This window comes from Papaver somniferum, unplaced genomic scaffold, assembly GCF_003573695.1.
Source record: "Papaver somniferum cultivar HN1 unplaced genomic scaffold, ASM357369v1 unplaced-scaffold_125, whole genome shotgun sequence".
Taxonomy (NCBI): Eukaryota; Viridiplantae; Streptophyta; class Magnoliopsida; order Ranunculales; family Papaveraceae; genus Papaver; species Papaver somniferum.
The window spans coordinates 5,234,499-5,248,537 of NW_020621603.1; the positions used below are offsets into that span (position 1 = coordinate 5,234,499).

The 14,039-nt window shown below is 35.4% G+C and overlaps 1 protein-coding gene across 1 annotated transcript; it reads right to left on the minus strand.

The window, feature by feature from the left end:
* Window positions 1-7,276: 7,276 nt before the first annotated feature.
* LOC113331618 (uncharacterized WD repeat-containing protein alr3466-like) lies at window positions 7,277-11,605 on the minus strand. Its single transcript, XM_026578309.1, has 8 exons — window positions 11,041-11,605; window positions 10,735-10,924; window positions 9,187-9,278; window positions 8,921-9,017; window positions 8,529-8,746; window positions 8,298-8,340; window positions 7,933-8,174; window positions 7,277-7,777 (listed from the first exon to the last, which is right to left on the minus strand). Exons 1-8 carry the CDS (start codon window positions 11,259-11,261, stop codon window positions 7,396-7,398), a joined length of 1,485 nt encoding a protein of 494 aa, XP_026434094.1. The 5' UTR covers window positions 11,262-11,605; the 3' UTR covers window positions 7,277-7,395.
* Window positions 11,606-14,039: the final 2,434 nt, after the last annotated feature.

Genomic DNA, 14,039 nt, shown 5'->3' on the forward strand with positions numbered 1-14,039 from the left:
TGAAATGAAGAAATCATAGATAACCTTTAAAAGAAAAATAAAATAAAATGGTAAATCATGGTTAATTTTCTTTTGCCAGTTCGCGCCACTTCTTGATAAACTATATTTCAATGTCAAAGTATTCAATATTTTTGACTAATAGATGTGGCCTTAATATGGTTTTGAGTATTTTTCTCCTTGTTAACCCGTAGGTTAACTATACCCTTTTAAGTATGTTGAGATTTTAAAGAAAGTCGGTACTAGTATTATTATAGATTTGAATGTTATATATTCATGAAGAATGTTAAATCATGTATAATCGGGATTCTTCATGTAGTTGAGATACATGTCTTACGAGATAAGATAACTTGGTTTGGAGCATTTATGGGCAATAGTACGTTTATCGATTTGAGTATGCCTATTTCAATATGTACACTGGTTATGTCGAGTTTGGTATGTTGGTAATTAAAGTATAACGATATTTTTCCAAGGATGTGCTTTTGCATACCTCTATTGAACTTATCTACGAAAAGTGTTTTTATACCAGCGTTGAGGTGTCTTACTTCCCAGAGTTCTATGTATTCGGTCAAGGCTAGCATGTTTTCTTAATATTTGATATCATGATATTTTTGCAGTAGTATGCACAAAAACTAATTCCTTGGAGTTATATCTAAAGAAATTGGCATGTTGAAGAATCCAACGATTTTAGATTTGGGGATGAGTTGATTGATAAGTCATATCCCAACGAAATTCGGAAAAAAATTACAAAAATATGAGTTATTTTTAGTAATATATATGTTGATTAACTTGTGTTGAGTGGTAGTGAAACTGTCACTTAATATGTCTCAGGCTCAAAAGATATTGTTCATATGCGTGAATACGTAATCATTTATTTAGTATTTGCACATTTTTGTTGAGATGAAAGATGTCCTCGTTGGATCCCTTTTTGAGAGGTTGAAAATTGATTCTTATATATTGTAAATATTTGGTACTTATACAGGTGAAAGATCTATGGCGCTGAAAGATACCTTAGTTGGTTCACTTTTTGAGAGGTTTGAAAAGGAGAGTATACCTAGTATACCAACTTTTTCGTTCATGAACCTATATAGGAAAACTCCTTGGGTGATCTCAAAAATAAATATCTAAGGTCAACTTAATAAGTACCAGAACTGTACAAGATCCGAAATCCAACAAGAATGAGTTTCGCAATCTATATTTTAAGATACGAATTAAATAAGAACAAGTCTTGTAGGATCTTAACAATTAAGCTAGAAAAAATTTCCAGGTTGACTAACGTACTACCTGTGATATTTCAATTATAAAGATAAATAACATAGTGCGGAAAACAAATAACACAATACACTATAAATTTTGTTAACCAGAAAACTACAATATTTTTGAAAAAAACTCGGGACGTAGACCAGATTGTACACACACTGATTTAAGTTTTTATTGTTAGATCAATACTCAGTTGAACCCACTAGCATTAGTATGTCAAGTTAGTTTTCAAATTTAGATGATAAAACGCATTCTTAATTTAGTTTACTAAATTTAGTTTCGGACTAGATTATGTTTAAGAAGTAGAGTATTAAATCAAAGCTATCCTTGAAGAAAGGATATTGAAGACTACACGAAGACATTTATGGAGAACTTCATTGAAGGTTAATAACAAATACTTGATTCTCATGTTTATTCTACATCTCTATCTATCGAAACAAGTGATCACTCTATGGAACAATTCTTATAACAATAAATGTATACTTATATATACACTTGATGATATTTGATCCCATGACTTTTTTGATAGTAACCTTTATCACTAAGAAGGTCCTCATGTTGTAGTGAATGAGAATACAAATAGAACGAGCCAAGAATCACGCAATTCGTAGTTATGAAGAAGTTATGAGTGATTTATTAAAGCAACACTTGTTATGTGTTGCTAAGGCAAATCATGATTAGGAAACTGTACACGAACTTTTTGCAACAGTTCACGAACCTAAACCGTGAATACGTGACAGAAAGCCTATTTTGGTCAAGTATTTGGGTGTTTCCTAACCTAGACAATGTAGCTTTGTTTCCAAATAACCTAGCCTTGATGATTCACTATAAATATAGGTTTTATGTAACCAGACAACCTATCCCTTGGAAAATTGTGTTTGGTTGCATAAGGTTTCTTTTCATATCTTTGTTATTCACGAACAAGATTGAGGTTTCAAAAGACTTTACTTGGGAATTATAAAGCATGGGGAAGCTATCTTCTTTAATAGTCACCGAACCTGTTCCTAGGTGTTTTTCATAAACCCTAGATTTTATAGAGCAAGATACCCTAGTATTTTCTAGGTGATCTTGTAAGGAAGATTCAATTAGGGTTACGGTTCCGTAACCTAATTGCTGGGGAGTATCTTCCAAAGAGAATTGGTGTTCTCCCAAAAGATTTTCAAGAGTATCTTCTAAAGAGTATTGGTGTTCTGCTAGGAAATTTAGGAGAAGAATTCCTAAAGAGAATTTGCGTTCTTCCCTACAGGTGTCTGAATACAGCTGAAGCAGGTATTAAATTTAGTCTGAATTGGTAGTAGGTAATTGATGTAATAACTTATAATCAGTGTGTATTCAATCTGGACTAGGTCGCGGGGTTTTTATACAATATTGTAGTTCCCTGTTAAAAAAAATCTCTTGTGTCTGTGTTATTTCTTTTCCGTATTATATTATTTTATCTTTATAATTGAAATCTCACAGGTCGTATGTATTTAAACCTATATAGTATTAACTAAATTGTACAGAACCTACAAGATTATTTCTTGTTGAATTCGTATTTTAAAAAATAGATTACAAACTTTTTCTTGTTGGAATTCGGTTCGTGATCAGTTCGGGTATATACTAGGTTTACCTTGTTAAAACAATCTTAAATAAAGTTTCGTAACCAAACGTGTAAGTTCCCGGACGAAAAAGTTGGTGTGTATTTGGTACACCCTGCGTTTTCAGTTATTCCTTTTTCCTACTATCATACTTCGGACTAGATGTAATAAAGATAGAATATACATAATCACGAAATTGCCCTGCTTCGATAGTATTCAAGAACCTGTAAAACTCCTAGAAGAATCTAAATTCTCGCTAGAAGTCATTCTTATAAATTTTCTAGAAAAATACAAGTTCTCTTTATAAGATGCTCCACAGTTATTCGACTATCACATGTGTTCCGACTAGTATTTTGTAAAATTGGGTTGTATTTATCCTAAATATTTGTTGTAACTAGTCATTGCCTTATGAAATTAATTGATATATGTGTAGGTCTCACTAAGAGCTAATAGGCATGTTAGTCCGGCAGTTGTTGAAAATCCTATTTCCAAACACAACAAATGATGTCGAAGCCTTGGGAGTCATCCTTAAAGCAAATGATATCTTAGTCTTTTGCAAAGGAAACAAGAGAGGGATTCGACATCCCATGGATCTTTTGGGGAGATATCGGCGTTCCTCTGGTCAGGAAGTTGTAGAATGAAAAGAAAATTCTATTTTGGTGGTTGTTCTAGCACTAGGAAGAGAATGATATTGTTGAGTACGGCAATGGTGAAATTTCTTGAATGTTATCTTGGAGTCAAAATCGTGCGAAGTGCATGTAAAGCTTCGTATGTTATGGATGTTTCTGAAAAGATTAAGAACATGATTGGATGGTTCGGAAGGTAAACTCTCATTTCTAGCTTTTTTGCCCATAATATGTCAGTTTATCATTGGCCTGTAAGGATTATAAAGGCATGTGAACGTGCAACACAAAATTTCTTATGGTATGGGGATTCCCTGAAGCATAAGAATTTTGTAGTAGCTTTTGAGAAAATTTGTTGTCCTTATAATAAGTGTGGATTGGGTCTGAGATGAATCCAAGTTGTCAACATTGCTCTTCTAAGGCCGGTTCCTATGAGCATGGAAAAGTCTCAAGTTTGCCATTTTTGCACCCACTATTATGGGTGTGGTAAAGTGGCAAACACACCTGGCTAAGTGGCTTAGCCAGGTGAGGCCGAGTCTCTACCGAGCAGTGGAGTCTCGACTGGGCGATCAAGTGTTGATCGAGCGATCTAGTATCCGTAGCTGGCGATAGTGTTGATCGCTCAATCATTTTTTAGTATTTTAAATGTTCTTCTCTCCTACTTTCCGTTATTTTAATATTACTTTTATTAGATAAGGGTCCCACTTATATTAAAATATTATAAATTCCCCACCACACACACACACAAATAATTTTTTTTATTAACAAGAGTCCACTTATCACAACATATATATTATTTTGTCTAAAATTTGCCGGTTTTATCTTATTTGCCACTTTTACCATAGTGGGAAATCGAGTACATGGCATGGAAAAACATCTTTTATTTTCATGCAATGGACAAAATATAGTCACTAGGTAGTAAAACCACCCTAGATTTTTTAATTTAAACCTAAACACCCTAGTTTTTTCGATTTATACCTAAACTATCAATTAAACACAAGAAAATAAGATATTGGTTTGTAAGTACTTTTTATTGTACATTTCGTTGTAGTGAGGATCTGGTTCTTTCTATCCAACTTCACTCAATTCGATTTCTATTTCAACTTTTTCTTCTTTTTATTCACTAATTTACAGATCAGAAAAACGATTAGAGCCTCTATATTTAGTCAAATGCGATGAAAATTGTAGGCGGGTTAGCATCGGTTGGAGAAAATAAGAGAGAAGATAAGAAAAATAATTAAGAATAAAATTTAAAATTTGACGGGAAGAAAAAAAACTTAACTTTTTCTTCTCAAGGATCCTTAGGGTAAGCTTTTATTGTTGAGAAATTATTCTGGTGTCTCTAGGTTATACTTTATCATGCGAACAACTAAACATGAATATCTGGAAGAGGCACATGTGGCTTTTGATAATCGTCTTAAAAAGTTTTTTAGACATCTTGTTACGGGAGATGGGCCGGGTTTCGGTCTCCTGCAACAAAGGCTTTCTACACTTCCCACCAAGTATGGTGGACTAGGGGTGTATACTATGGAGGATACCATGCAATATTGTTATTTGGCATCTTGTTTCCAGACCAAGGCTCAGCATGAGAACATTTTAAGGCTATCTGAAATGTCTGGTATGAGTCCCAGTTTTGGTCGTGTACTTATCTTATACAAACAGATATGTGGTATTGAGAATTATTCATTTTGCATTGATGACATTGCCCCAAATTCCATGATTTCTTTGGCAATCAAACGCTTTGATGCAGTTAAGAAAGATTTACCCAACCGGTTTGTTATGATGGCGCATGATTTAGCCTTGTGGCGGAGTAACAGGATCAAACATGCACAATACTATTTGATGATCATCCCGATTGATGGGCTTAATAAATAACTTGGACCTCGATATTTTAGAGCTATCTTGTGTTATAGGCTTGGGATTTCTCTTTTCGAAGAAGGGGAAACATGTTCCTGTTGTGGCAGGGAGATGGATATTTTTGGTGACTATGCTTTGCATTGTTTTCATGGGATTGGTCTCAAGTATAGACATATCCTGGTTCGTGATACCTTTGCCGATATTTGTTATCGTGCGGTGTCCCAGCTAGGAAAGAGGTGGATTTTGGTTTCCTCTCAGACACCGACTTGGCGTTGAGACCTGTTGATATTTTAGTGTACAACTGGGATAATGGCCACTATGTGTATATGGATATCACATGTGTTTCTCCTTTCGCAGGCGGTGGGGTGCGCACTTTTGTCCCTGATCAAGCAATTGATAGTGATGTTGGTCGAAAAAATAACCAAATATTTAAAGAAGTGTACATCTCAGGGTTTTGGTTTTGGCGTGCTGGCATTTACCACCTTAGGGGAGTTGGGAGCGATACAATGGAGTTTCTGAAAAGATTGTGTAATAATATGGCTAGTCATAAAGTGAATGTTATAATGCGGAATTTTCTCTTTCATAGAATTAGTGTTGTCATTCTAAAAGGGATTGGAGACAGCTTGTTTCCATGCTTCCATCTAATTCTTGTAATTCTACCTCTTCCGAACAATAGATCTTTATTTCAGGTTGAAAAAAAAAATATTGAATTATTATGTCCCCGATGGCGCATTGTTGCAGAATTTGACATGGAAGGTAGAGTTAGCTTGCCCCCCTTGTGACACAATCAGCCCCCTATCCGTTTCGGCTTCCTTGACTGGTTCCTCATGAGGCTCGTTGTAGGCTAGCATGACAAAATGTTCAACTGATGTAACAGCACGTTGTTGGAGCTTAGTTTGTTAGGCTTCCAATTAGTTTCTTGTAATAATACTCTTTATCCAATAAAAAACAAAACAAATAAATATAAAATTTAGAAGAAAAAAAATATAATACTAAAATAAAGTTACTCAGATTTATTATTTTTTTAAATAATAAATAAGTTAAAAATAATAAATATAATTTTTTAAAATTAAATAAGTTAATCAAAATTGTCTAACTGATTTAACTGGCTTTAGACACCCCTTATCAACCTATACTAATTAGGGTAAGCATTCTGTATGCGCGAAAACAATTTCATATGTCTCAAAACAGGATTCCTTCTAATAAAGTAGTGGTGGACTATTCAGAAATTCCTATAAGATCTGGGCCAGATACATGCGTGCCAAATTCCTTAAAACTAATGGTGAGTTGCTAGATTATAGTTCTTCTATTCTTTCAGGAATTCGCTGGGTCCAGTACTTGTGGGTATTGATTGCATCGTGGGGAATAGGGAGATGACGTTGCTGTGGTTTGATAATTGGCGGCGTTGCGAATCAACTTGGGGTTATCGTGTTCTGAGAAGGCTAGGCTGACTTCTAAGCTTAGTTCTGTGATTGTTGATGGGAATTGGAGCTTTACCGATGCCATGCTTGAGATTCTGGATCCGTAGGTGTAAATGAGGATAGGATTTCAAAACCTACTGGCGGGGAGGATATGAAAGTTTGGATGCCTGATAAGTTGAGAAGCAAATTCTCTGTCAAGGCTGCTGTGGAGCGAATTCGTTCACATCAAGTTGCTGAATTTGAAGGGTCTAATCTATTGAGGAGAAGACAAGTGCATCCCACTTTGGCTGCAAAACTGGAAGCTTTTGAACAATTTCAAAAGAGGATATCTTTATCGATGAAACAACTTAATCCTCGAATGCGATAGTGATTTGAACAATTTCAAAGTTAGATTAAGATTTTGTAAAACTACCATTGAGGTTCTAAATTTGAAACACCATTTGGTCTGAAATGATTGTAAATCCTCACAAGAAAATGAAAAACAAAACGAGAGAAAAAAATGGACCATAGAGGATGACATCCATGCAGATAAAAGCGTGGGAATCACTCATACATTCACTCAGCAAAGTTTTATGATTTAGTATAATAAGTAATGTACTTGCAACAATAAAAAAAAAGGAAAAAAAGAAATATTACTCGTGTTAATAATTTCAGTAATACTTAAACTTCAGGGAGCTCCCAAAATTTGGAATCGTAATCATCCTCATGACTTGGAACAGGGACTTCAGCATTACTGAAGTCCCTGAGCCATACTTGTTCTGGTTCCATGCCAAAGTTGGCAGTAACTATACGACAAGCATCTACAGCCATGACGGAACAACCAGTTTCATATTCATTTTCGTTGTCTGTTCCACACGAGAAAGAATTTGTAAACCTACCAGTGTTGGTTTCCCAGACCATAACAAGCGGATCAACTCGGCTTCCGGTGACAACTTTGTATGGATCCATGTATAAATGTGAAATTGGACCCTCATGTGCACCCAGAATAGCAACTGGTTCTGATTTCCCTTCACAAGCTTTCCTGATGTCCCATAGCATAGCTCTGCAGTAGAAATATCGAATAAAAAAGGCAAAATGTTTTTCAGAGTTTACAGTTGTATAGCAAAACAAGACTTGGTTCCTGATCCCGATAATAAGGAAGCTTTTGTACTTGGGAGTACCAAAATTTTGATTATTCAAACAGAAAAACATTCTTACTTTTCATCTCCACCAGTGCAAACTAAGAATTTGGAGGGAAGCATCTGGAACGAGCAAAATTTTGGTCGATGAACAGCTGCAGTGAAAACCTTTCGCATTGTTCTCAAGTCAATTGTTGTAACTGATGAACCAGCAGCCACGTAGCATAACGATTCATGGCATTTCATATCGATGGGCAGGCCAACCATTGAAGTCATCCCAACGCAACCACATTGAGTTGCATTTGTATCCCAAACTCTCACCTACCCAAGACAGTTAAAACAAAGAGCGAACATTTAACTATAAGGGGTAACTACCAAAGGAACAATGGGCTGAATGCTTTACAGCAAACCACAATTATATTTCAGTGAAAAAATATAGCTTACCAGAGTGTCTTTGGAGAGGCTCACTAAGAGAGAATTACTGTGCCTGAAAAATAAAAAGACAATGGAAATACATAAATATACTGGCACAAACCAAATAAAGGGGACGGTTTTCCGTTTCTACCATAGAAACTTATGTCTATACTCTACAGAATCACATGGTAAAAAATAGCAGTTTTATAAAGAGACTGGATTGTAAAACACAAAATCACCAAACCAGCATAAATTCAATACCCTGGAACTGCTAGGGCCTCAATTGGCCTTTCATGCCCAAAAAATGTTTTTCTCAAAGCATGTTGCCCCCGTTTACCACTTGAAGAAATAGACCAAAGACGTACAGTTTTGTCTTCTCCTCCACTTGCAAGTACTCTTACGTCAGTATCGCCTAATAGTTTATCTGCAATGGTGGTAACTGTGCCATTATGACCTTTAAAACATCGCTGACAACGGTCCTACATTTAAAACAGACAAAATAAACCGTTCAGTGGGGAGATGAAGATGAGAACCTTGGAGATGCATGCCATATAAATGACAGTCCACCATATAACAACCTAGAGACACTTTTTTTTCTTTGGATGATAGAAATGAAAGAACCATACTACACAATCTTACAAATGAATCTTTACCTCCCACCAAAGACGGATTGAGTGGTCGCTGCTAGAAGTTACCAGTAAATCATCTCCTTTTCTTCTAAACAAAGATGTTTCATTTAGTGGGAAACATCTGTAGATCAAATAGAAATTTCAACAATCGCAGGAAACAGAAATACGTTCAAAAACCAAAACAGTTTTTATACTTAAGTAGGATGGAGATAATCGAAGGATCAAAGACTAGTAATAATTGATGCCACACGATATTTTGTTGTGCCATGAGATATCAAGTCACTTCATACCTCACACACGTAATCCGAGCATTGTGATCCTGCAGTGTCACGGAAACAGCTGCATCCTTCTTGTCGGTTTTGAAAATCTGAATCCTTGAGTGCTAGTAATCAATTAAAGATACATCAAGTTATTTAGACTGCGAGGAAGGTAAAATCACACAACAGAAATGCTCCGTTAAGAGCATCTGCAATGGTAAAAGTTAAATGCTCTAAACCAATAGCTTAATTCAGATTTTGGATTGACAGTTGCTAGTAAGAATTACAGCGGCGTTTATATAAGCCTATATCTATTCCTCTTGGAAGTTAACAATCAGGTGCTTGCCTGGGCGCATGCACTATCCAAAGTAAACCTTGGAGAAGCACATTGCTAAAATGAACCTGCAAACTGAGCGCAATTCTAAATCTCTCCCAGGTAAGACTCACTTGAAAGCAAGTCCATGTCAGGCTCCCCTTTAAGAGACCCGCACCCCAGGTTCCTTTGCAAAGTCGGACAGGTTTAGCTCATAACTGTAGCCTGATGTATGGTTGTACTGTATGAAACCCACCTGGAAATTTAGCTCATAACCGTAAGCCCGATATATGGTGGTACTGTATGAAACTCACCTAGTCCAAAAGGGTACAAAGTTCCATCCAATCTTCAAGAATAATCTCAAATGATGGCCATTAAACGGCAGGGTCCAAAGTTGTACCTAGGTTCAGGCTCAGCTAAGAAAATTTAACATTTCTTCATGTGCAAAAGTCCTCATTCAAGAAATCGCTTCTTAAACAATATTATTCTAGTCATGCGACCACGACATATTCTATGACAATGTCTGACAGAGCTAAGGTGGGGCCTTACACCTGAACCACATTTCTCAGTTCAGGCTAACTGGTCCTTGTCAGAATTTTTCAAACAAAAGCTAATTTGGATGAATTTTGCAGCTAATAGGGTATTGGATAACAGTATATTGAGTCTGATGTGTCAGTAGACTGGTTTTAGAACAGGCTCTTCTCAAAGTGACCAACCAAGGAAAAATATAAACATAATGAACCATTATATCTCCGTTACCAGAACCATATAGTAAAAACGGACACATACATACATGTAGCAGTCAATGCACGATCCATAACGTTGCAAAGAAGAATAGGACACTAGCATAGAACAGACCAGATTAACATTCATAGACACAAAGTAGAAACCACTGTCATGTCATAAGAGATGGTAACCCTTAAGTCACCCAGTTCTTTTAAATGGGCCATAGAGTTATGATCTAAACAGATACGACAATTTTCTTTCAAAGCATGAGTCACGGACTTTCAAACATTCCAATACGCATTACAATCTTTCACATGAATTGACATAAGATATGCAACCCTTCATTCAACCAGTTCTTTTAAATGGATCATGGAGTTACAATCTAAGCAGATACGACAATTTTCTTCCAAAGCATGTGTTACAGACTTTGGAACATTCTATGTGCACTTACAATCTTTCACATAACAAAAAAATTGCAAACGTTCACTCAGTATCATGTCAATATTCAACAAAAGATGCAAAATATACTACTTCGATCATACCTGAGAAAGAATAATCCGATTCTTGTTTAGTAAAATATGGCTGTTAGCTTTTGGAGATGCAACATATTGAAAAATTGCAGGATCAATATATTTAAATCCTCGCACCGCACTTCGTCTAGCCAAATATGCTTCCCTGGAAGCTCCTGAGGTATGTAGATAAGATAATGAAATTTGAAATGGCCAATGCTCCCTGAAACAGCAAAAACCTAAAATTCATTAAAAAAGAGTAATTTTTCTAACAAAACAGTAACTTTGTTGCATAATTGAATAGTCAAATTATATCAAATTGAAAGAACAAAACAATACCTAAACCAGTAATTCCAGATAGAATCGGAATAAGCCACAGATTTAAACAATTTACAAGTGGTTGCGAAACTTGAAAGGTCTTGTAAGTTCAGATACTTAGCACAATGAGCTAGGGCATCAACATCGACATCTTGTAACGTTGTTTTTGTTGTTGTTGATGATACACCATTATTATCATTATTATCCTTTGTTGTTGTGTTCATAGTTTGAAGAGTGTTCATAGTTTGAAGAGATACAAAGAGAATCGCCTCAAAGATGAATAAGAGAACAAGAAATTGGAATGAGTAAAAATATTCCTTGAGAATATTATGTGTGTTGGTTGTGGTGTTCAAATTTTGTGAAATCAGAAAAAGTACATCATGTTAAAGTGAGCGCCAAATTGTGGAAATTGGATGAAGGCGGTGGTTGTTTCCTGATACTTGACAGTGATACACGCGATGCAGGTGTCGTGGTGTATTTGCAAGAATTTGCCAATTTTGAGCCCCTATGGGGTTGCTCAAATGGGACCTAGACACCTAGTAGCGGCCAAGCCGTAGTGCTGTTGCCTAGGCCCTAGCCATCTTAACGTCGGTATGTTTCAATCTCTGGTTTGGTACATATCCGATCCAACCTCAATTCAACTTGTACCTTCTCTCCACCTCTAATTTCATAAAAGTCTCTTCTAATAAATGTCTTCTAATTTCTTTCTTAATATATGGTTGGATCTTCCAAAGCTAGTTTGGGGTATCCTTGGTCCAAAGTATACAAAAGAGGAAAAAGATGAAGGAATTTTGCAGGTTTTATGTATTTAGCGCGCTTGTTTCTATCACTGGTATACAATAACCAGTTAATTCTTTTTTGGATAATCGTTCATGAGAAATTCTGGGAAAAAACTAACAACTCCAGATTTCGTATTGATAATGGTTTGTCAAGTCGTTTTCAAACAGCCAACAAAGATGTGAGCTAATATTTACTTGTCATAAATCGAACGATTCAACTAGTAAGAACAATTCAAAAAATCGAACTTGAAAATTGAATTTGTGTAACTTCTTGCGATATTTGGTTTATTTTGTTTGACAAATTGCAACAACTACGAGCTCGAGAGGAATAAGAAAGAAGATATGGCAAAATTTCTGAACACATAGGTTGTTTCCACTTCAATAGGTGTTGAACATATTCAACCTTTATTTATTTGATGGTTTTGCTCCACCAACTAGATCAATATGAAGTCGAAGTTTCAGTTTACAATTAGTTCTAATTAAATACAATGGTTATACAATTTGATTCGGCATTTGAAATGTATATCTTAAGCTAAGTTAATTCATTATTTCATATATTTATTAATTAGAAATAAAATCAGGTTTATATAACATAATATTATATTATTAGCAATACATTTGTTATATTTTGTTGATTAAGGTCCCAAATAAGGTACCCGTCAAAGAAGAAGAAGGAGTTGTTAAATGGGGTTGATTAATCTCATAACCTTGATGAGTAAAAAAGAATATGACCTTGATGAGTAACAAAAAATTAGGTTGTCCAAACTCGAGTTGAAAAGAATGTGATTATGGTTGCACACGATAGACATTAACTCGTGGTTGAAATTCGGCGGGCGATTGTTGTTGTTGTTATTGTTGAGTATATTGAAACGTCTCCTCTCTTCCGACTGACTTCCATTAAGATTTCTTGAATCCAGTGGGCTCAATATCATGTTGTCACTTGTTTAGCGGGTCCCAGTACACATCTTTCATTCTTGAATTTTAATATTTGAATCTGTTGTATCTCTCTTTTTATTAATTTGTACCTACTCGTCCATTAGAATTAGTCTGATCGATACCTTGTGATATAGTTAGGATCATCGCAGTTTTCCTTTGGAAATTATACTCGGTACTTCCCAAAGAATGGGTGGAAAGACTGAACAAAAGATGAAAAGCCTCCCTCCATGGGATATGTATATAAGCAAGGTTCTTTAAGAGAAGGTGTGCCTTGGAAATACCTTTGAAGTAATGAAAAATGTTCTTTCATATGGACATCGTCTTGTTCGTACTTTTGATATCTCTGCTACGGGGGTATATCAATATTTTTGATGTTTTATCGGATATGTCGGAATCTATGTATGATGATGTTTCCACATCCATCGCAAAATTGGTCTAGTACGAAATTTGACTAGTCGTACTTCTCAATAATAAAAAAACATGCGTGTTTGTCCAAAAAAGTTGGTCCGCACGTACCAAAAGAAAAATACCATCAATGTTAAGAGTAAATTCATCTATTAGAAAAAATTGCAAACTGATTGTGATGGTTACCTTAGAAATGTCCCAAAAATTATTGATGTGTTTCTTAGAGTGACTACATTTGTTAGTTCGTGAACTGGTCGATTTTGAGATAACTCTGGATAACCTTTCGTTCAATAGTACACAAACTAATTTATGCAATTCGCGAACTAGTTGATTTTAAATTTTTCTGGATACTCCTTGTATTTGAGTCCAGTTTCTTTTTTTGACATTCCAGACTAATCAAATACAAAAAGATTCTGACTTACGAGATGACTAATTATTCATGAACTGATTTTGTTCTTGTGACATTAAATTCCAAGTTATGCTTGTCGGTTTTGGAAATAATTAACCACTGTTCCTCGGCAAACCACTTGGTACATAACGTGTGTTTCGACTAATATACAATTGGGTATTTATTCTTTGTGATTCAAAGAAAACTTCTCACATACTTACATGAAAAAATTAAGCTTGCTTGGTTACTCATAAACATGGAAACTAGTTACATACTTACATGAATAATCTACATGAAGAAGTTAAGCTTGCTTGGTTAGTCATAAACATGGAAACTAGTTCACGAACCTAGCTTTATTTGTAACATACCAAGCCATGTTCATTAATATAAATAGAGGAATTTCTGCAAACTATAATCTTAATCCTGGCACTTATGTTTCTTAGTTGCGGCTAGATCCGTCTTCTGACCTAGAATTCCTATGGTGAAACTGTATTAGGTTGCGACTTTGAAAG

Bases quoted from the DNA above. Each gene is read 5' to 3' on its own strand.
- LOC113331618 (XM_026578309.1), bottom strand. From the start codon at position 11,261: ATGAACACTCTTCAAACTATGAACACAACAACAAAGGATAATAATGAT. The intron at 9,018-9,186 runs GTATGAAGTGAC...TTTGATCTACAG, and splicing joins GCTCGGATTACGTGTGTGAG to ATGTTTCCCACTAAATGAAA. The intron at 8,175-8,297 runs GTAAGCTATATT...TGTCTTGGGTAG, and splicing joins GCCTCTCCAAAGACACTCTG to GTGAGAGTTTGGGATACAAA.